Here is a 19,961-nt window from a genome sequence, read left to right on the forward strand (position 1 = left end):
AGGTGTTGCACAGAGGCCGAGAAATATGGTGATAGCGTGACTGCGTGAGGTGGGCTTGTACGTAGTATGATGTAGGTACAGGGCTTGTCGTGTTTCCTACTCCTCTGGTCTAAATGTGGAGAAGATTTAGTCAAGTTCTTCCTCCTTTTACCGACACGTGGAACACCCAGTATCCAGGTTGTGTCATGCAAGAAAATGGAGTGCTAGTTGAAGCCACATGATGTGCATCTTGGGTTAAACTGTAAATAGAATCTTACTCTTGAGTAACTCCAAAAATGGCCACCAAAGATCTTTATTGGATTTTTTTTCATCACCAGCACGTCGAGGTGAAAGATGTGCAGGTTCAGTGGGTCATCTTATGTTTTCACAGACATATGGGACTGCATGTGAGCAAACAGTCGATGGGCTCCACGCGTCTGCTAGCTGGCTGAGAAGAGAGAGAGGAGGGCGGAGCACGGACTCCAGGAAATTTCGTGACAATGTGAGTAGTACTAGTGGTGTATCGTACTCTTGGAGAGATAATGTGTTCGCTCTGCGTAACCAGCACCTCGATATAGTGGGGTGGCATGGGCCATAACTAGCATTCACGTCTAGCAGTATGGCACATGCCACCCACATGAGTCCCATCTGACATCAATTTTCTTGGAGTCCGTGTTACAGCCATCTCTTCTCCCTCCTATTTTGTCAGCCATCACGCGATGGGCGGGGTGGGCGTTTTCAGATAGTCGGTTTGCTCAACTGCGGTCCCACTTGTAAGTGAATATGTAAGACAACACGCATTCCCCCTTGAGTGGCGTGCCGGACCAACCGTGTGGGGGTGCGACACGAACACGGCAGGTTTTTCCTTTTGAACTTGTGACTTGTAAAATTTGGTTCTGCTTCATGGCGCGACCGACAGATAGAAATAACGATATTCCCTAGAGTAATGAGAATTTTGGTTCTAGCGCGGTTTATGCATGGAGTACATACGAAAATTATGAAGTTGATGTAAATGGTTAGATAATTACTAGTAATACAATATACTACTACATGGATTTGACGAAAAGATAAAGATACATACGGATCCATCAACGACATCCTCACGTCCTAGTGCGCCGGGTCACCAACCGACGTGTGAGGAGGAACGGCGTTGGCGACGAACTCAACGTGCTTCTGAACAATGCCGTTCAAGGTTGCCATGTGGTCCAAGAAGTCCAGTGTCCTAACGTCCTTTTCTTGCACGTAGTAGTCCTTGTGGACGATTTGCGTGTAGACATGAGTGATTATGTCGATGGTGTTTTGTTGCACCAAGCACTGCGCGGCGAGCGCAACCTCGAAATGGACATTTTCCGACGCGATGGCGGGCAGTCCACTACTTGAAAAAAGTTTATACATAGACGCTTACTAGTAGCATGGGTTTATACACCTCGCGATACGCCATAGTAGAGCGAGGGGGAAAAACTCGCGGTACTAGTAAGTACTGGGCTTTTTAACAACCTGAAATCCCCATCTCGTCCAAATCGAGCTCCCCTCCTCGCTGCCGCCGCCCCACGAATCTGCACACACACTCCACATTCTTCGCCAATTCCCCAAACCCACCGCCGCGCCATCGTCGACCTAGGCTGCGACCACCATGGTCGCCGTCGTCGTCTCCTCCATGGAGGTCCGACCCGCCAGGATCAAGCCGCGGCCTGAGCCTGCCATGGGGAATCCGCCCCGATTGCAGCGTGTAGGCAGGCACTGTAGGAAGAGGAAGAGGGAGGAGGGAGGGGGACGGGGGAGGGCAGCGCCCGTAGCCGCGTGCACGTGGCCGTGGCGCCGGAGTGGCGGAGGAGGGGTAGGGCGGTGCTCGTCGCGGCGGCCTCGACAGGCAACTACGTGGTGCCACCTTCCTCCAACACCGGCCGCCTCGTGCTGCGGCTGCTGGCAGTGGCGCAGCGAGTCTCCCACCTTACCACCACCGCTGCTTGCCGTCCGTCCCTCCTTCCGTCCATGGCGGCGGCGACCTCCGGCGTCAGCAGGCTCAGCGCGGTGGCAGGCAACAACAACGGCGACGTCGGCCTCCAAGACTCCTGGCCTCTGTTGGAATATGTAGGTACCCACTCCTTCCCCTTCCCCTTCACTTGATGCCCGCTCTATTCAAATCTGTTTCATCCTCTGTTACAACTTGTTTGCTCTCTATTTTTTGGATATGTGCTAGTCTGTATGAATGTATAATTGGTACGTAGCTCAAAACAAAACTTGCAAATGGTTCAATACATTTACAGGCACCACCGGGATGGCATGGTTGAACGTAAAAAGCAAATACCATGACTAACGAAACTGAAAAATTAAACACTTTCTTCCTCGTCCTGGGTGAAAACCATGTGAGTGCTTGCACGATGCATCAAACGTAGTATCTGAAACAAGATTATCCTCCTGCCTGCCAGCCTGCAAGTGGATGTTTTGTAATGGCACTGCACGCCGTCTCAGACGGCTGTCGCCGGTGGCGAGGTTAAATATTCTTCTTGTGATTGGCCCGAGACAGTGTTTGATGGCTGAAGATTGCACGTGCTTGTGTTGGTAACTTAACTGTCCTTTTAGCTATATACAGAAGTATGAGAAGTTAAGTTGCCAGTTAGACTTCTTTGCATACACATAGCGTATGTATGATGTTTAAGAAAGGTCAACCGGTATGCTCGCCACTATGATTTTCTCATACTTCTGACGCTTCTGTAGTTTTCTCTGTCAGCATTGATCTGTGATTAAAGTTTAGTTTCATAAAATGAAACTTATCGCGTACTTGTACAAACTAGCCAGTAATTTTTCTAGCAGCATTGTTTTCGGCCAAGGACCTGAAAAGAGTTTTGGCTTTGCAAGGGTGGTCATGTTTCTAAACAGCTGAAACATCCTCCTTAACTTGTTTCTGCATTACTGCCAGAGAAGTAGTATCTGTGAACAACGTTTTTGCTGCATTTTTATACCTATGTATGGGTCATCCTACATTCTCAAGTAAATGAGGTTTGTGTTCCTGAACAAACGTCGGCAGTTTTGATGGAGCTGACGGTATTTTGTCGCTGGACATGCATCCATCTTACTCAATGTCAGAATGGACATGAAAGAATCAGCAGTAAAGTTTGTGATCTGCTGTGGAGCTCTACTAAATTAGTATTTTTGAAGGAAATATTAGTGGCATTTACATGTATAAGATACTTGCATCTTGCTAATCTAGTATTTTTTTGAGTGTGCGAGAGATTGTCGTTAATTCAATATCAGGATACTATTCATCATTGTTTCCGATCATTAAAATGTGGGCTGGTGGCTAAGAAGAAGAATAGCACTGTAGCAAGTTTGATGGGCACACTTGCTATATCTTCCATGAGTGTTATTTCGCCAGAAAAAAAAGTGTTGTAATTGGAAGGAACTGATGCTTGCACCTCATCCGATCTGGAATAACTATAATCCTTTGTCTTCTCCTGACATTCTCCTTGATCCCATCTTGTTCACGCGTAGAGGGGGGGGGGGGGGGGGGGGGGGTCTGGGACTTCCCCACCATACTTTTGTTTGTCCAAATTGAGACGACGTACTTTTTTCTTGAAAAGGAATGCTAACTTTAGATCAATTTGATATAGATTTTGAGCTCGCCCATCCTATTTTCTGTCACTGTCTAGATTAGACGATGCAGATATGGTTGAGCTCAAGGTTAATGGAGACAGAAATTGTCAGGTCTACCTACCGGATTCAGTTTTCTGTTTACTTTTTGAGAATAGTATATTTATTATCATTAGTACAGACCTGCTCTACAAGTACTTATCTCTTTCTGGATCATCCTTTTAAGCAGTTTCGGGCATTGTCTCATCAATTTTACCGAACTCCTGAACACCATAGATTTGTGCGGCAACAGGTGGTCAATCAGGTTAGTATTGTGAATTCAGGCATTCCATCCCCTCTCATAGTAAATTAAGTGTTATTTTAACACTGACCACCTTGCATAAACACCGGTGCAACACAGCCGTATGTACAAGAAGCAGAGCGCATCAGTTCATGCTCGAGCCCTGAAGAAGGTAGCAATGTTTGGGTTTTCCTCAAGGATGTTGGACACTATTTACATTATGTTAAATGCAGATAATATTGTTGATTTACGAGAATTATTTATTTACCTAGTGGATCCCCAATTATATATTTGTCCCTATCAATGCAAATGTTGAGCCATGTTCCACTTTTACTGCTCTACATTATATTTTCACTGCCTGAAGGGGTTAGTATGCTCCTTATCTTTTTCACTGATTGTCTTTTTCATCGACATGCACCGCATTATTTTTCCGTGTCATTCTTCTGAAGAATCTGAAGTTTCTGAACCTTTGTTGGTAATGCTGTAGGGTTCTGGTGGCGATGTCGATGGTCGTCGAGAGGTTCGTGGACTGGATGGTGTCGTGGCTGCTGATGTACGGAGAGGCGAAGCTGCTGCTCGTCATCTACCTCTGGCACCCCAGCACACGGGTAAGCAGTCGATCAGACACCCCGAGCCCGAGAGATGATCAACATTTCAGATAGACTTGATTTGGTATGTGGTCAATTCTGAATCTGACTCTTAATGGTGTTCGGATTTCAGGGTGCGGGCCATGTGTACGATGGCTTCCTCCATCTGCTGGTGGCGTTACACGAGGCCGACATCGACCGGGGCCTGCTTGAGCTGATGGCTAGAGCGAGGGACGTGACGACGTCACAACTCAAGGCGGCGGCTGCCATCGGTCAAGTGTGGCTAGTCGAGGCTGCCCGCTGTGTTTCGTCGCAGTTGCAGGCCGCGAGATCAGGCCGGGAAGGCGCCACGCATTGACGAGTGAGCCAATTTTTGGATCGGACCATAACAACGTGTCTCAATCTCTGACCTCTAGAAGTAGTGGTAAAGTTTTGAATTTGCATGGCAAGAACCACTTACGTAGGTAGCTGACACACACAACATTATGTTTACAGGGCCATGTGTACGATGGCTTCCTCCATCTGCTGGTGGCGTTACACGAGGCCGACATCGACCGGGGCCTGCTTGAGCTGATGGCTAGGGCGAGGGACGTGACGACGTCACAACTCAAGGCGGCGGCTGCCATCGGTCAAGTGTGGCTAGTCGAGGCTGCCCGCTGTGTTTCGTCGCAGTTGCAGGCCGCGAGATCAGGCCGGGAAGGCGCCACGCATTGACGAGTGAGCCAATTTTTGGATCGGACCATAACAACGTGTCTCAATCTCTGACCTCTAGAAGTAGTGGTAAAGTTTTGAATTTGCATGGCAAGAACCACTTACGTAGGTAGCTGACACACACAACATTATGTTTACAGGGCCATGTGTACGATGGCTTCCTCCATCTGCTGGTGGCGTTACACGAGGCCGACATCGACCGGGGCCTGCTTGAGCTGATGGCTAGGGCGAGGGACGTGACGACGTCACAACTCAAGGCGGCGGCTGCCATCGGTCAAGTGTGGCTAGTCGAGGCTGCCCGCTGTGTTTCGTCGCAGTTGCAGGCCGCGAGATCAGGCCGGGAAGGCGCCACGCATTGACGAGTGAGCCAATTTTTGGATCGGACCATAACAACGTGTCTCAATCTCTGACCTCTAGAAGTAGTGGTAAAGTTTTGAATTTGCATGGCAAGAACCACTTACGTAGGTAGCTGACACACACAACATTATGTTTACAGGGCCATGTGTACGATGGCTTCCTCCATCTGCTGGTGGCGTTACACGAGGCCGACATCGACCGGGGCCTGCTTGAGCTGATGGCTAGGGCGAGGGACGTGACGACGTCACAACTCAAGGCGGCGGCTGCCATCGGTCAAGTGTGGCTAGTCGAGGCTGCCCGCTGTGTTTCGTCGCAGTTGCAGGCCGCGAGATCAGGCCGGGAAGGCGCCACGCATTGACGAGTGAGCCAATTTTTGGATCGGACCATAACAACGTGTCTCAATCTCTGACCTCTAGAAGTAGTGGTAAAGTTTTGAATTTGCATGGCAAGAACCACTTACGTAGGTAGCTGACACACACAACATTATGTTTACAGGGCCATGTGTACGATGGCTTCCTCCATCTGCTGGTGGCGTTACACGAGGCCGACATCGACCGGGGCCTGCTTGAGCTGATGGCTAGGGCGAGGGACGTGACGACGTCACAACTCAAGGCGGCGGCTGCCATCGGTCAAGTGTGGCTAGTCGAGGCTGCCCGCTGTGTTTCGTCGCAGTTGCAGGCCGCGAGATCAGGCCGGGAAGGCGCCACGCATTGACGAGTGAGCCAATTTTTGGATCGGACCATAACAACGTGTCTCAATCTCTGACCTCTAGAAGTAGTGGTAAAGTTTTGAATTTGCATGGCAAGAACCACTTACGTAGGTAGCTGACACACACAACATTATGTTTACAGGGCCATGTGTACGATGGCTTCCTCCATCTGCTGGTGGCGTTACACGAGGCCGACATCGACCGGGGCCTGCTTGAGCTGATGGCTAGGGCGAGGGACGTGACGACGTCACAACTCAAGGCGGCGGCTGCCATCGGTCAAGTGTGGCTAGTCGAGGCTGCCCGCTGTGTTTCGTCGCAGTTGCAGGCCGCGAGATCAGGCCGGGAAGGCGCCACGCATTGACGAGTGAGCCAATTTTTGGATCGGACCATAACAACGTGTCTCAATCTCTGACCTCTAGAAGTAGTGGTAAAGTTTTGAATTTGCATGGCAAGAACCACTTACGTAGGTAGCTGACACACACAACATTATGTTTACAGGGCCATGTGTACGATGGCTTCCTCCATCTGCTGGTGGCGTTACACGAGGCCGACATCGACCGGGGCCTGCTTGAGCTGATGGCTAGGGCGAGGGACGTGACGACGTCACAACTCAAGGCGGCGGCTGCCATCGGTCAAGTGTGGCTAGTCGAGGCTGCTCGCTGTGTTTCGTCGCAGTTGCAGGCCGCGAGATCAGGCCGGGAAGGCGCCACGCATTGACGAGTGAGCCAATTTTTGGATCGGACCATAACAACGTGTCTCAATCTCTGACCTCTAGAAGTAGTGGTAAAGTTTTGAATTTGCATGGCAAGAACCACTTACGTAGGTAGCTGACACACACAACATTATGTTTACACTCTTACTTGTGTAAAAGATATGAATTATATACGAGTTGCCTCTACAATGAGGAACTGTGATAGTAGATACTGCAATTGTGTGATAGAATGGAATTGATTGATTTTATTTTATTTTAATTTTCAATAAGTTAGTAGTAGGATGGAAAAAACTGCTCGCTACTAGTATTTAGGATACTAGTAGCATTGGTAGTATGGATACACTACTACTATTTCGTTACTAGTAGCGCGGGCACGAAATAGAATAGCATGGGTGGCACACGCTACTACTAACTATTAGCTGTAGCGCGATGCTGGTTGCGCGGGTACCCGCGCAGCTAGGAGCCATTTTACCCATGCTGCTAGTAGCCTTTTTATTAGTAGTGGTTGTAGGGTCACCAGTGCGTCGAAGAGGTTGTCACTATAGAGGCTGTTGAGGGTGGCGGGCATCGCAGAGCCTGGGCACATGGGCTGGAGGCATATGTCAAGGTCGTTCATGAGCTTCTTGAGAATGGTGAATTTGTCGAGGAAGCCGACGAGGACCTTGACAAACAAGGAGATGAAGTTGTCGTCCAAGAGGCCTCTCGCCCTGGCGGCCTCAAGCACGACTTGGACCTTGACAAACAAGAAGACGAAGTTGCCGTCCAAGAGGCCTCTCGCCCTGGCGGCCTCAAGCACGACTTGGAGATGTTCCTCCGTGTCGGGCCGCAGGCCGCGTCATGGACTATCTAGCACAGCCGGCTGATGCTCGCGCTCATCGTCTCCATGGGTCTAGCATCTAGTCAACTGATCTTGCGATTGGAGTGATCACTTTTGCCCTTGGTTAGGGTGCGTAGGTGCGTATGATTTCGTATAGATTGGACTGGCGGGGAGCCTATATATGAGAAGTGCAGACTGCGTTGCATACTTGCATTCACGTGTGTGTTGGCCATCTACTCCTCGGCTCTCCCTCCGTGCCGGTGCAATATAGTCATCTCACCGAGACCAAGTTGGGGCAAAACAAGAGAACTTTGATGTTTACTGATTTATTGGCCCCCTTTGCATTTTGCGTCAAGTTTTTATCTTTGATTTAACTAATAAAATGTTAATGCATGTAACAAAAAATGTCGTGCTATAGTCTCAATTCATTGAATGCATACGCACCCCATGTCTCCTATTGGGTGATTTCTTTTTTCGTGGCAAAAAAGGGAATGAGGTGGGTAGTTAATGTACTGTGCCTAAAAGTTTTCGAATTATTTGGTTTTCGTAACGTGACTAATGCACCAGTACAGAGGAAGTACAATAATAGTCTTTGATTGCAAAAAAAATTGGTAGCTTACCAAACTGAGCGCTCGGTGAGTACAATAGTAGTCTGATTGATGAGACTTAAGATTTGAGCCATCTACCGGAAGGGAGAGTGTATAATATCATCGGAAACTATGTTCAAAACTGAATAAAACAATACTCCATGTATTTATTTACAAAGGGAGTAGTATATTTTTATTGACATGCATTACTGGATATTGCTAGTCAAATACTAAATCCAAACTGATGTGGCAGTACTACTAAATCTAGACGGTGATGCTAGACTGGTAGTAGTACTACCAATGTAGTACTAGTATTGTACTACCCGCTGGTCAAATTACTCCTCACAGTGAAGTGACAAGACCCTGTGCCGGAGATGAAACCTGAGTGTAGGCGCCGTGTTCGGCATACCAAAGTCAGCCTCACCGTGTGCAGTCACTATCATCATGGCTCTATAGCTAACTTACTTACAACTAGCCGTGTTCGACCCGCGTTGCCACGGGTATCTCTACTCTTTTCTTACAGAGTATGAGTAAGATGCCCGTGCATTGCACGGAACACCAAGATTGGGGATCGATGGCGCCGGCAGCGGCCATCGCGCCAGATTGTTCCATGGCCTTCTAGATGTGGTGGGAAGGAGATAAGGCTGATTGTGAGAGACAAGGAGTTGTTTGTAAATAGGGAACAAGTGTGGGCATCTTTTTGCAAAACTGCAGAAGTTTGCTTTGTATGCGTCAGATCTAGATCCGATGGCTATTGGTGAAAGATGACAGGCACACCATCATCACCAACTCAGGGCCTCTTTGATTCACAGGATTTTGAAAGTGCAGGAATAGGACACGGTAATATTACAAGTTTCAAACTGATATTACAAATGTTAGGAGTAATGTTGCACCTACAAAGAGGGAATTATTAAAAAGTTTCTGTAAGAACTTCCGTTACATTAGGTGGATGCAACATTACCGTACAAACTAAAATCCACCGCCCTGACAAGTCACTAATGGGCAAATAAATTTTTGAGTCTCTGGCGACTTGATGTTTCAAAAACAAATTCAGCTTCCGCGGAGACTTTGTCATTTAGGCTTAGATGCTTGCGGTGATCAGCACGCCATTCATTGTTACGCCAGAGAATGTCAAACCTCATTACCTTGAGCACACTTGCCTCCAGAACAAAGAACCTGGCCAATTTAATTTCAGATGTGCTGTCTCAGTAGTCGATCAAATTGATTTCTGTATGAAGATCAAGGCATTCGTTGAAATTGTTATAGTGCAGCACATTTTTCACTTTCGGGTCTTTTTATCTGCAAAACGAGAGAACATATTAGAGCAGCTGGCTATATAAGATTGTCGTGTCATCAAGAGGTACCAATATCATTCGCCCATACGATAGGGTTGGCCGGCTAGTGTATTTTCTCTCTCTCTCTCTCTCTCTCCCCTCTCACTTACCTAGGATCATGTGAAGAGCTTGGGCATTTGTTGCCTTCCACTATGTGTCCATTGCCATATTTCTCAAAAGTATGCCACATAATACGCATCGATGTCAAATCAAAAGATTTTGGCACCGCTCTAGAGATGTGAGAGAGTTGGCACCGCTGTGCACACAGACCCACATGTATAAACAAATCAATCAAACCAACTACACCAACCTCTCACTCTCCCAAATAAGTGTTTTTATTGCCTCAGTCCTCTCCCTCTCCCACGCAAGTGTTTTTTCATTGCATGAGTTAATTTGGCACCGGAGCAAAGTAGGTGATCCGGATTGGGGCACCAGGTGAGCAATGGAGGGGCATCGATGCCAAATGCATCACAAGTGAATTTGGCACGTGTTTTGGCCTACATAGTGGAGGGCCGTTATAGCCCACTTTTGTACTACCTCGTATTTAGTGTAAAATTTTGACCATAGATTTACCTAAGAAAATGCCAATGCATGTCACCAAAAATTATACAATTTCAAATTATGTTCAAATACGAATCCAATGATATATTTTTTAGTGACATGCATTAACATTTTGTCAGTTACATCTGTGGTCAAATTTTGATAGTACTACAAAATAGGAAGAGTAAACCAGGACGGAGGTAGTACTTGCTCTTAGGGTAACCATAGAGTTACTAGTCTAAGTTACTTGCCACTATGACTAGCCTAGGCTACTAGTAGTACAACAAGAAACGATGCAGGTGATCACGTGAGAAAAAAATACTAAAAACATTTCTTTCGCTGCAGTGTGTACATGCAGTTTTGAACACTACACTTATCATCGTAATTTGAGAAAATTACGAAAAAATTGAGCTATGTTGTGATTACCGTTTACTAATAGGAAAGAAGTTTCACCTCGATGAGTAGCTTCTCTGTGCACGGAAAGCATGTAAGGAATCCAACAACTTGATCCAGATTGGGACCGATAGATTTTATTGCCAAGATCCTCACTGTGCGCACAGACTGGGTCAAGCTTGTGTGAATTATTTTCTGGATGACTGTCGTAAATACATCAAGAAGAAATTTAAAAATGTGAATTTCAAGAAGACGGAGAAGAAGATGAGTGTTGTACCTGAACGATTACGGATCCAATAAAGAGTTTGGAGAATTTGGCAGATACACCAACGTTGTCAATTTCGGCGTGTCAATAACCCTGACTTTTGTTGGACCTTCTAGATCAAATACAAGCAATCTCTCAAGGAAAGGCACATTCTCAATGACCATAACATGGAACAGCTGGAGTGATCTCTTCCCAATTGATGTCTTGTTGCAGGGCCAGCAAGACACATAACTCCATCGGAGATTCGTCAAGGCGATGTGGAGGCTAATAAACCCGTGGATCTGCCGAAGACTTAGGTACTCGAGCGCAGTACAGTTGTGGAGCAGGTGCTCCACGGCCTTCTTCGATATGCCAACGTCGAAGAGGTCGAGCTTCTTGAGTTGAGGGATAAGAAGGGCGGGCGTGGCATTAATCTGTAGAAAATAGCAGGAGCTGAAGCTCGCGCGGCGCAGTGTTGGCATGAAGCGGAGCGCGGACGGCGGCAGATAGCGACATCGTCCAGCTTCAAACCTGAGCTCCTCGAGCTGATCTAGGGCGGGGGATAAGAACCACCCATCGAACTTGGCTTGGACCTTGCAGTTGGTACTGAACATGCGGATGTCAAGGTGTCTGGCTGGCCTAGGGTGCGATTAAAGGATCTTGGAGACTGCGGCCATGCGTTTGCAATCCCTATCGCAGAGGCAGCTATCGACGGTGAGGTTTAGGAGGACGCGGTGCCAGAGGGGGCGCCACTGCCGGGAGAGCAGGGTGGACCGCACGGCAGATTTGGTGGGGAGGAGGCCGATGATGACGAGGAGCATGTCGCTGTTAAGTCTGCTGATGGAGTCCAGGCTCATTGGATGCGGGTTGGCTCAAGCCGCCTCTGCTTGTTGGCTGCCTTGCCATCCATCTCAGCCGGCGGCGACGCCGGTGTACGCATGTGTTGTGTTTGGGTCATGATAATTTGGTATCCATAACCAAGAAAAGTCACCACCCACTTCCTGCCTACAAGGTGTTCGACGAAATGTCGAGCTACCAGGAGTTGTTCACCGGCGACGTTCTCCACATCACAGTGCACCATGTGTACTACCATTCACTGAGGAGACGTTGTAGCAAGTGTTTACAGTGTATGGTGTAGTGAAGATATCCCTGTTCCAGAGAATCAACCGTGTGTGGTCGGTGGTTCAGCTTCGATCAAGATGTGGGGCAGAGTGGACTCTCGCTATGCATGGCCGGTGCATCTATGAGCATGCATGCCTCCTCGAAAGTCACGACGTGTCATCGGAGTACAACCTGTGCTTGTGCTCGCTGCTCGAGCAGAAGCAGACAGAAACCATGGTCAAGTACATGCCGGCGTTCTCGGAATGTGTACCTCGCGTGCTGGATCTCAACCCCAACCTGAGCATCAAGAGCTTCGTCCACCAGTACATCGAGGGTTTGCGGGAAGATATCCAATATTTTATGTGGTCACGATCACCATCAAGCATCACCGGTGCTTCATCGATCCCTAGCCCGGATAAGGGAGGATGAAATCATGTAGGAGGCTACGATGGCTGCAGAGAGACTTGACGACGACCATGGAGTTCACACCCTCATGCTCGCGGGCGCATTCCCTGATCTCGGTGCCTGAGTGGAGTGCGGTGCAGACCATGATGTCACCGCCATGGACAAAAATAGCCCTACTATACCGATGCCTATCACATGTTCGACAGAGTGCCCGAGTGGTAACGCCACCGTCAACATCTTTCCTGAGACCACAGCCTTCGTTGTGTGCGAAGAGACCCTCGACATTGAAGCCATCAGTGTTGTTGCACCATCACCTGTTGTGAGCTTGATGTTGGTCTAGCATATGCTTATGTGGAGGTGCCCCTCGTCATGGGGAGTGTGGCCCCATTCTCGACAGCTCCTCCAGAGGCCGCGCTAACCTCATCAAAGCAACAAGGACAAATGCTACGTCCAATACCATGGCCATCATTTAAATGGCATTCGAAATCAACCAATCCTCAAGATCCACGTCCGGTAACTGGTATATTTGGGAAACCATCTACATGTCAACCGCATGAGGATCTCAATTGTTGTGTTGCTAGTTTGGTCTTGCATCGGACTAGTTCTTTAGATGGACATTATTTACAAGTACTTCCTGCACTAAAAAGTTTCTGGTGTGAGTTCTATTATATTGGAGGGCCCGGTGGTCATTGGCAGTACCAATATGCATATCTGCAGCAGTGCCGTTCATCTCATCGATCAAATTATCTGAAGCGCATGAGCGCTAGTGATGTCACATTGATTTTGAAACAGAAAGCACAAGGTTTGTTAAGTGGCATTCTAGTGGAATATGTGAGTAATAAAACTGGTGGAGTTGGCTATTTCTTGCAAACTTATGACCAAAGATATGATTCCAATGGAAGGCTGTCACCTGCAGTGGCATTTTCTACTGCCAACATAGTACTTCTCCCAAGGGATACAACTTGCTTGCAAAATTGGCCACCACCTCTGTATGGTATAGAATATGGTGGTACCTTCAAATACAACACTAAAAGAATGATATGGTTTCCTATCCTCGTAAATCAAGTCCATTTGATTTGGAAGTCACCATGGCTCCCCCCCGAGCAAGGGCAGAAAAATGGAGTTGTAGAAATGTTTGGTATACTTATTTAAAGAGCGCAGGCTAATGCAGATGTTAGAGAAGGTATCCATTGCAAATCTCTAAACGACAATTTCTAGCAACTGGAAAAGTGAGGCTCGGTTCAACAAGATCGAGGTTCTAGCAGACCCTGGGTGGAATCCTGGAGTGAAGGGTTGTCAGTTATTATTTGCGGTACATCCGACTTCAGACTTGACTGAGTTGAAACCATGGCCCAATCCATGGATGAGTAAAAGCAGTGGAGGCGTAATGAACAAACTACAACATGATGGCTTTTAGATGCCTAATCTGGTTCATGTCTTAGTTTGGAGGAAGGCTGGGGCAAGCAATATCTTCAACAATTACACTGAAAAGCACTTGATGGTGGTTGTCCTCGAGCTTCATAGAGTAGCGGCTGGGTGTTATTCACATGTCGTAAATCTAGAACTGGCAATCCTGAAGTTGTATGAAATGGTGAGTGTCAGTCCGAACATAACCCCAAGAACATGGGATCCTCAAACTCTACTTTTTGGTTATGTGCTTCGCATACACCTCCCTTTCCTGGGTGTATGTGTTGGCCGTGAGGGGACCCATGACAGGACAAGCTTTCTCCTCTTGGTATTTGAGCTGATACACCATAGAGGATATGGAATTTCATTTCCCTCAATTGTTGTTTATCAGTTCCTGAGTGCCCTTTATGTGGTTCAACACATGAGTGGGATGATGCTTGATTTTTCAAAAGATTGGTTGTATTTACACTTCCTGGAGTCACATATCAGATGGTTGTCACATCTTACAACATTTCTACCTTGTGTTGACATAAAAGTTCAGCCCAGAGAGGTGTATTCAATTGTTGGAGTCACATCACTATATGCAAAAGGAAATGAAGTATTTACTAGAGGACCTCACCACATTATTCACTTTCACTTTCCATGGAAGATATTTGTTGTAGTGCATATCCTTACCAGCTTATCTAACTTCCTTGAGGGCAACACTGAGAAATTGTTGGTTGCTCCTCTATATTATTCTGAACACCTCCAATTGGTACCTGCATGGGAAATCATTAACGGTTTCAAGTGTATTCAATGATATATTCTTCTGTCGGTGGTCACCAACATTTTTGATACTTCGTACAATCCTTGTGTTGTTCCAATGAGAGAATGTGTTCCTACATATTGGGACTATAGTGTTCTCGTCACATTTTCTATTGATCTGCATGCCGATGCAAGTAGACAGATGTTAATGCTCATGGATATATGGTATGTTCATTACCTTGGTACTCTGATCGAGTGGATCGCGTGCTTGTCTGTTCCCGTGGTGAGATGCTCTCTTGGTCATGGATCGGACTTTACTATCTTAGGAACTATGTCCACGGCGTTGTCAGCTGAAAAGGAACCACGATTAAACTATTTTTGCCAATTCTTGTGTGGGCTAAGGCTGTAGGATCCGGGCATTAGGAGTGCAACTAAAACTGGTACAAAGCAGTTTGGTATTCACAACAACTCCTCTTCACCATATGCCGCTGCAGATTCTATTGGTCATGGACTTGAGCTTTCTGCTGCACCATAGTGGGATCTTAGAATTATGAATCTTCATGGTCGGGAAACGATTAAGACAAGGATCAAGTTTGGACATAGAAGTTCAAAGGTTGGTTATGATGTTGGATGTCTATCAGACAAGAGAGATACAAAGCTCCGTCGGCCATGGAACCCAGGTGGTTTTTCTGTTCTTTGGTACCGCCTCACCGGCTGGAGGTCAAGCCGTGTTTTAAGGGGGCGAGAATGTCATGCCCCAAGGGCCATGACCCTCTTCTTATCCAGGGCCTTCCCAATGGAATGGGTTTGGCCCAGCTACGCAAATAGGCAGAAGGCTTATAAAGGAGGAGAAGCTAGACAGAGGAGGCAACGAACGATTGAAACGTCTGAAGCATCTCATCCTCATCCTCTTGCTCTTGTTCCTCACCTTCCTGCTATCTGTATCTCACCCCCTTGTTGCTGATTCTCACCTCAATCTCTTTTCTTGATCCAAAATCGATACTGATCTGGTTGCTCATCCTCTGTATGTGCTTGGGTCGTGACAGATACGGGGCTTCACAGCATCAGGATTGTTGTTCTCCAGACTGGGAGTGGTGCTTCATTGCAGCACAACCTAGTCTTTTTTGTTCATTTTCAGAGCAGCAGCTGTAGGCAGCGGTAAGAAAGTTGTTCTCCAAACTAGGAGTGGTGCTTCATTGCAGCACATACTAGTGGGTTTTTTGTTTATTTTTTCAGAGCAACAATGTTGTTCTCCAGACTGGGTTGTGCCTTCTGTTTTCATTTTTCTAGTCATGGGCTTGATTCTACACAACTAGGGAGCGGTGTTTCATTGCAAAACGGACTCTAGTGGTTTTTGTTCATTTTATAGGACTCCTTTTGTCAAAAAATGAGGCTTCCACTTACATGCATGGTGCGCTAGATAACGTGATAATGATTTATTAGTAGCTTTGTTTCACCAGCAGGCCTCTTTTGTATGTTTGCTGCTAGAGGGAAGTCCAGCTCAAGCTGTTGTTGCACAAGATACACAAACACAAATATTTGAAGTCATGTTTAATTGATTATTATCCAGGTTGCTTGGACTGACAATGAGATGTGCTAGTCATTTCAATGCAGTGCAAATTTCCTATTGGCAGTACCACTGACATGCTATACTTTCTATATTTCCACGTATGCTCCACATGTGTTGATGAGATACCCATGAAAGATGATTTTGCCAAGTTGCCCAAGACACTGGTGCAGGGGGCTGCAACATGCTCACCCCTGTTGCCTCTAACAACTATAGTAGTTCAAGTAAGCTTAAACAGTTACATCAGAGCTATGATTCTATGCATTTTCCCTTCAGGAATTCCATGTTGCTTATGTGCATTGGGTTACTTTAAATGTACTACTATTGTAGTATGTTAAGTTGTCAACTTAATGTGTGTTGCACTGTTGTAGTGGTCTGGCAGTTCGGTTAGCCTGCTTAGCACTTACCACTTAATTGGTGACTCTGTACTTTTGAGCAGTTATAGCAAATTTTATTGTGTGAACAGAAATTTACACAGTTTTCTCTACATTTCAAAATAGCAATCATTTTAAAATACCCGCAACCAAACTTGTAAAACTTTGCCAACTAATACAGCTATACACAATTTTGGGGATGTGGTGAGTAATTTTCATGGCTATGTCTATTCTTCATTGAAGTTTATACATGTTCGATGCAGTTTGTTTAGAGAAGTAGGCTTCTTTGTTATTCTTGAAATTTTTGCTGCTAATGAAATGTTCACTCTCATCCAGGATCACAGAGGAATATCAAATGTAGCACCAGTTGACTGTCCACTCTGATCCCGCTATTGGCACCAGAAGTGGACCAATCAGAACAGGGAGCATTGGATAAAACAAGAATCCATGACCACATGAGCAATCTTCGGTTCTCTCTATCACCAACATCATTTTTCAGGCCTATCTGAACTGCAAACTACTTTGCCAATTGGGCTTTGTTGTTAACTTTGGTATTGACTCACAATTACATAGGTTAATACTCTTGCAGCAGAAAGACTGTACACCCTTTGCTGGTGAGTGTTTTTTCTTATCAGCATCTGCGCATTTTTTGTTATCAATGTGCAGTGGCTAATGGATGACATGCATGTAGTGGGGTTTTATATCCATGGTGGTGTTTTTTGTTTTATTGGTAACATGCAAATGTACTAATGTAGAGGTAGTGGTATTTTATCTAGCAATGTTGTTTCATCAAGTAGTGGCCAATGCAAAGATAGTGTGGTTTTTATCCAATCGGTCTACTGCTGTTGTTGCTTGGTTCATACAACAAATTTTTTTGTGATCTGTGTTTTCTCCTCGCAGAGCCTCAACAATGGATTATGAAGATTCTACTGATAGATTATTATCAACACGGCTTTCAACAAAGCCGGTTCCGTACAATTGCTGAGAAAAATCCAGGGCAGTCTTAGGTGATTGCTGCTAGCCAAGGGTGTGTCAGGCGGCCGTTGTGATGGGGATCGACGATCCTGCAAGGGGCCGCCGAGCGGCTGTTGCGGACTGGCCATGGACGCTGTGACCGTTGCGGGGAAGGGAACGCGTGGTGGGCGAGCTTATTGTTGGTTGCTATGACACTGAGTGGTGAGTGAGGTGGGAAGAGACTTGAAGCATCACCGAGCGCTCAGAGCATCAACAATGAAGCATTACCACTGCTGCAATGGAGCATTCGTTAGGCCATCGAAACATCATCGGTGCTGCAATGGAGCTTCTCGGGCAGTCGGAGCATAGCCGACACTGCATTGGAGCACCGTTGGGCCTCCAAAACATCATCGGTGCTACGGTGGAGCTTCTCGGGCCGTCGGAGCATCCCGGTGCTGCATTGGAGAATCGTCGGGCCTCCGAAACATCACCGATGCTGCAGTGGAGCTTCTCTGGCCGTCGGAGCATCGCCGGAGCATAATTGACGCTGCAATGGAGCATCGCCAGGTCATCGAAGCATTGCCCGAGCATCACTTGCGACAGAGCATCGCTGAGCCGCCGGAGCATCACCACCAGAGCAATGGAGCATCGGCGGTGCTTCAAGGGCAGCAGGGATGCTGGGTTGGTGGCTGGAAACACTGCGAGGAGACATGTGGCATGGGGGATGGAAATGATGGTGCAATTGTACCAGGGAATCAAGCGGCCCAAATCAAATTCTATAGGCTCAAATCAATGGCTGCCTGGCTGGTCAGGCGTCTGATCTTTTCCTAAGATCAGCCGGCTGACGAGTAGCAGCTGCCAGGAAATAATGCCGGGACAGAGCTTGTATGCCATCCAATAAGGTCTCGATGTTGTCTATTCATTCGTATCTTCTTGACAGGCTCACATCAGAACATTAATTTTGGTTTACCTCTATCTATTTTTTTGAAGCGGCGGCAAAAGTTTTGCCTCTTATTAATAAAGAAGAAGAGAATTGCCTGGTTAATTAATGAAAATCTGGGCGAAAATCGTTAAAACATGCCCACACAGGACACACAGGGTGATCTGGCAACCCACACAAGAACACACACACACACACACACACCGTCCAAGCGAGAAGCGTCGTCGAGGTAGCAATCTGCTGTCATCGTCATCACACCTCCGCAAGGGCGACTCCAACTCCGCCATCAACGTCCACCGATGAAGCCCTCACCACAAACGAGTGTCGAGGCATGCGTCGGTCGATGCCAAGCAGTCCACCGCACGCGCCGGTGACCAGGCAGCTCTGACTCTGACGACGAGCATTGCAGGGGGAAAGCGCTGGGCCTGCGTTGAGCCAGCGCCGGAATCGACCACCCGTCTTGCGTTATCGTTCCCGCAAGGGCCCCGCCTCAGAGCAGCTTCAACTCTAGAAAGACAAAGTGAGGCACGACAACCCCTCGAACACGCCGAATGAGACTAGCTATCAAAACACAGTTGCAACCCAACTCCGCCCGAAGCCGCTATCGTTGCCACACAGAAAGTTGTGCAGAACAACACATCACCGGACGGGCACCAGCCGACCGCAATGCCACGAGCGTTCAACCCATGGAGTGCGTAAATGGGATCCAGTGCTCTTCAAGGCGACGCCCCAAAGAGGGAAGCGACGATGCCAATACCGTCGCCTGACCCGACGAGCCTTAGGCTTTCACCCAAAGAGCTGAATCTGAGGATGTGCACGAGTGGACCCGACCGAACCTTAGTCTTTTACCTCTATCTATCCTTGTATTGTATATGTGCGCTAAAGGGCAGACTAGCAAAACTTTGTGCCTGTACAAACACGATGTGGGTTAAATTGTTCACGGGCTGGTAGTTTTGAGCATGTAATGTCTTGAAATGAATTAGTCCCTGCTTTTGTTGGACATGATATATGATTGTTCATGGGTATTTGCCCTATGCCCCTGTGTATTCTTGAGAGGAATCAGTTTTGCGTTTGTGCTCGACATGTCACCCAATTGGGTCAACAAATTGCGCCAAAAACTTACATGAATGAATCCTGCTTGAGAAAGGCAAAGCACACCGTTCTAGCTACTTAGAACATCTCATGGTTCATTACCTTATAAGGAAAGCATACGAGTTGTGTTTTACAAATTTCTGTGTCTAGCCAGTAATCCTCAAACCAGAAATTCCTAACAGTTTGGTTTTGATAAAACGATGCCAGACCTATTTAGCTTGTAGACCCCTTCTTCTTCTTTTTTGAGGGAGTTTGTAGACCCCTTTATCGATCGTGTTCCATACCATCAAACAAGGGGTTGTCGTGCCTCACTTTATCTTTCTAGAGTCGGAGTTGCTCCCCCTCGCGTCGCCTCCCCCTAGGCGACGCCAGGGGCCCCCCGAACCCTAGCGCCGCAGGCCTCCTCTCGCGCTTCCCTCTGCCGCCGCTACCGCCGGTGAGGACCGTGGTGGCGGCGGGCCCGACGCCGAAGGCACCTGGGCGGGTGGACGCGGCGAGATCCTGTCGGAGGCGGCAGTGGTGGCCCTTCTCCTGGG

The 19,961-nt window shown here is 47.3% G+C and overlaps 1 protein-coding gene across 5 annotated transcripts; it reads left to right on the forward strand.

Annotated features, from left to right (window-relative positions):
* The first annotated feature begins 1,419 nt into the window (after positions 1 to 1,419).
* On the forward strand, positions 1,420 to 18,418 carry LOC125508447 (putative HVA22-like protein g). Of its 5 annotated transcripts, none has more exons than XM_087525894.1 (11): positions 1,420 to 2,070; positions 4,338 to 4,458; positions 4,571 to 4,798; positions 4,933 to 5,217; positions 5,289 to 5,510; positions 5,645 to 5,866; positions 6,001 to 6,222; positions 6,357 to 6,578; positions 6,713 to 6,934; positions 16,776 to 17,053; positions 17,340 to 18,418. In XM_087525894.1, the coding sequence occupies exons 1-3, from the start codon at positions 1,613 to 1,615 to the stop codon at positions 4,793 to 4,795; spliced, it is 804 nt and encodes a 267-aa protein (XP_087382020.1). In that variant the 5' UTR covers positions 1,420 to 1,612; the 3' UTR covers positions 4,796 to 4,798; positions 4,933 to 5,217; positions 5,289 to 5,510; positions 5,645 to 5,866; positions 6,001 to 6,222; positions 6,357 to 6,578; positions 6,713 to 6,934; positions 16,776 to 17,053; positions 17,340 to 18,418. The 5 variants fall into 5 exon arrangements, with proteins under 5 accessions (XP_087382020.1, XP_087382021.1, XP_087382019.1 ...); XM_087525896.1 differs by lacking the exons at positions 16,776 to 17,053; positions 17,340 to 18,418 and adding exons at positions 3,800 to 3,874; positions 3,971 to 4,022 and having other exon boundaries at positions 1,936 to 2,074; positions 6,713 to 7,179; XM_087525895.1 differs by lacking the exons at positions 16,776 to 17,053; positions 17,340 to 18,418 and having other exon boundaries at positions 4,571 to 4,861; positions 6,713 to 7,179.
* The last annotated feature ends 1,543 nt before the right edge of the window (positions 18,419 to 19,961 follow it).

Source organism: Triticum urartu, chromosome 5A, assembly GCF_056163025.1.
Source record: "Triticum urartu cultivar PI428250 chromosome 5A, HENAU_Tu73, whole genome shotgun sequence".
Classification (NCBI taxonomy): Eukaryota; Viridiplantae; Streptophyta; class Magnoliopsida; order Poales; family Poaceae; genus Triticum; species Triticum urartu.

Excerpts from the sequence above, each read along its gene's own strand:
- LOC125508447 (XM_087525894.1), top strand. The coding sequence starts at position 1,613 with ATGGTCGCCGTCGTCGTCTCCTCCATGGAGGTCCGACCCGCCAGGATC. Across the intron at positions 2,071-4,337 it reads CCTGGCCTCTGTTGGAATAT|GGTTCTGGTGGCGATGTCGA; the intron begins GTAGGTACCCAC and ends GTAATGCTGTAG. Across the intron at positions 4,459-4,570 it reads TCTGGCACCCCAGCACACGG|GGTGCGGGCCATGTGTACGA; the intron begins GTAAGCAGTCGA and ends TTCGGATTTCAG.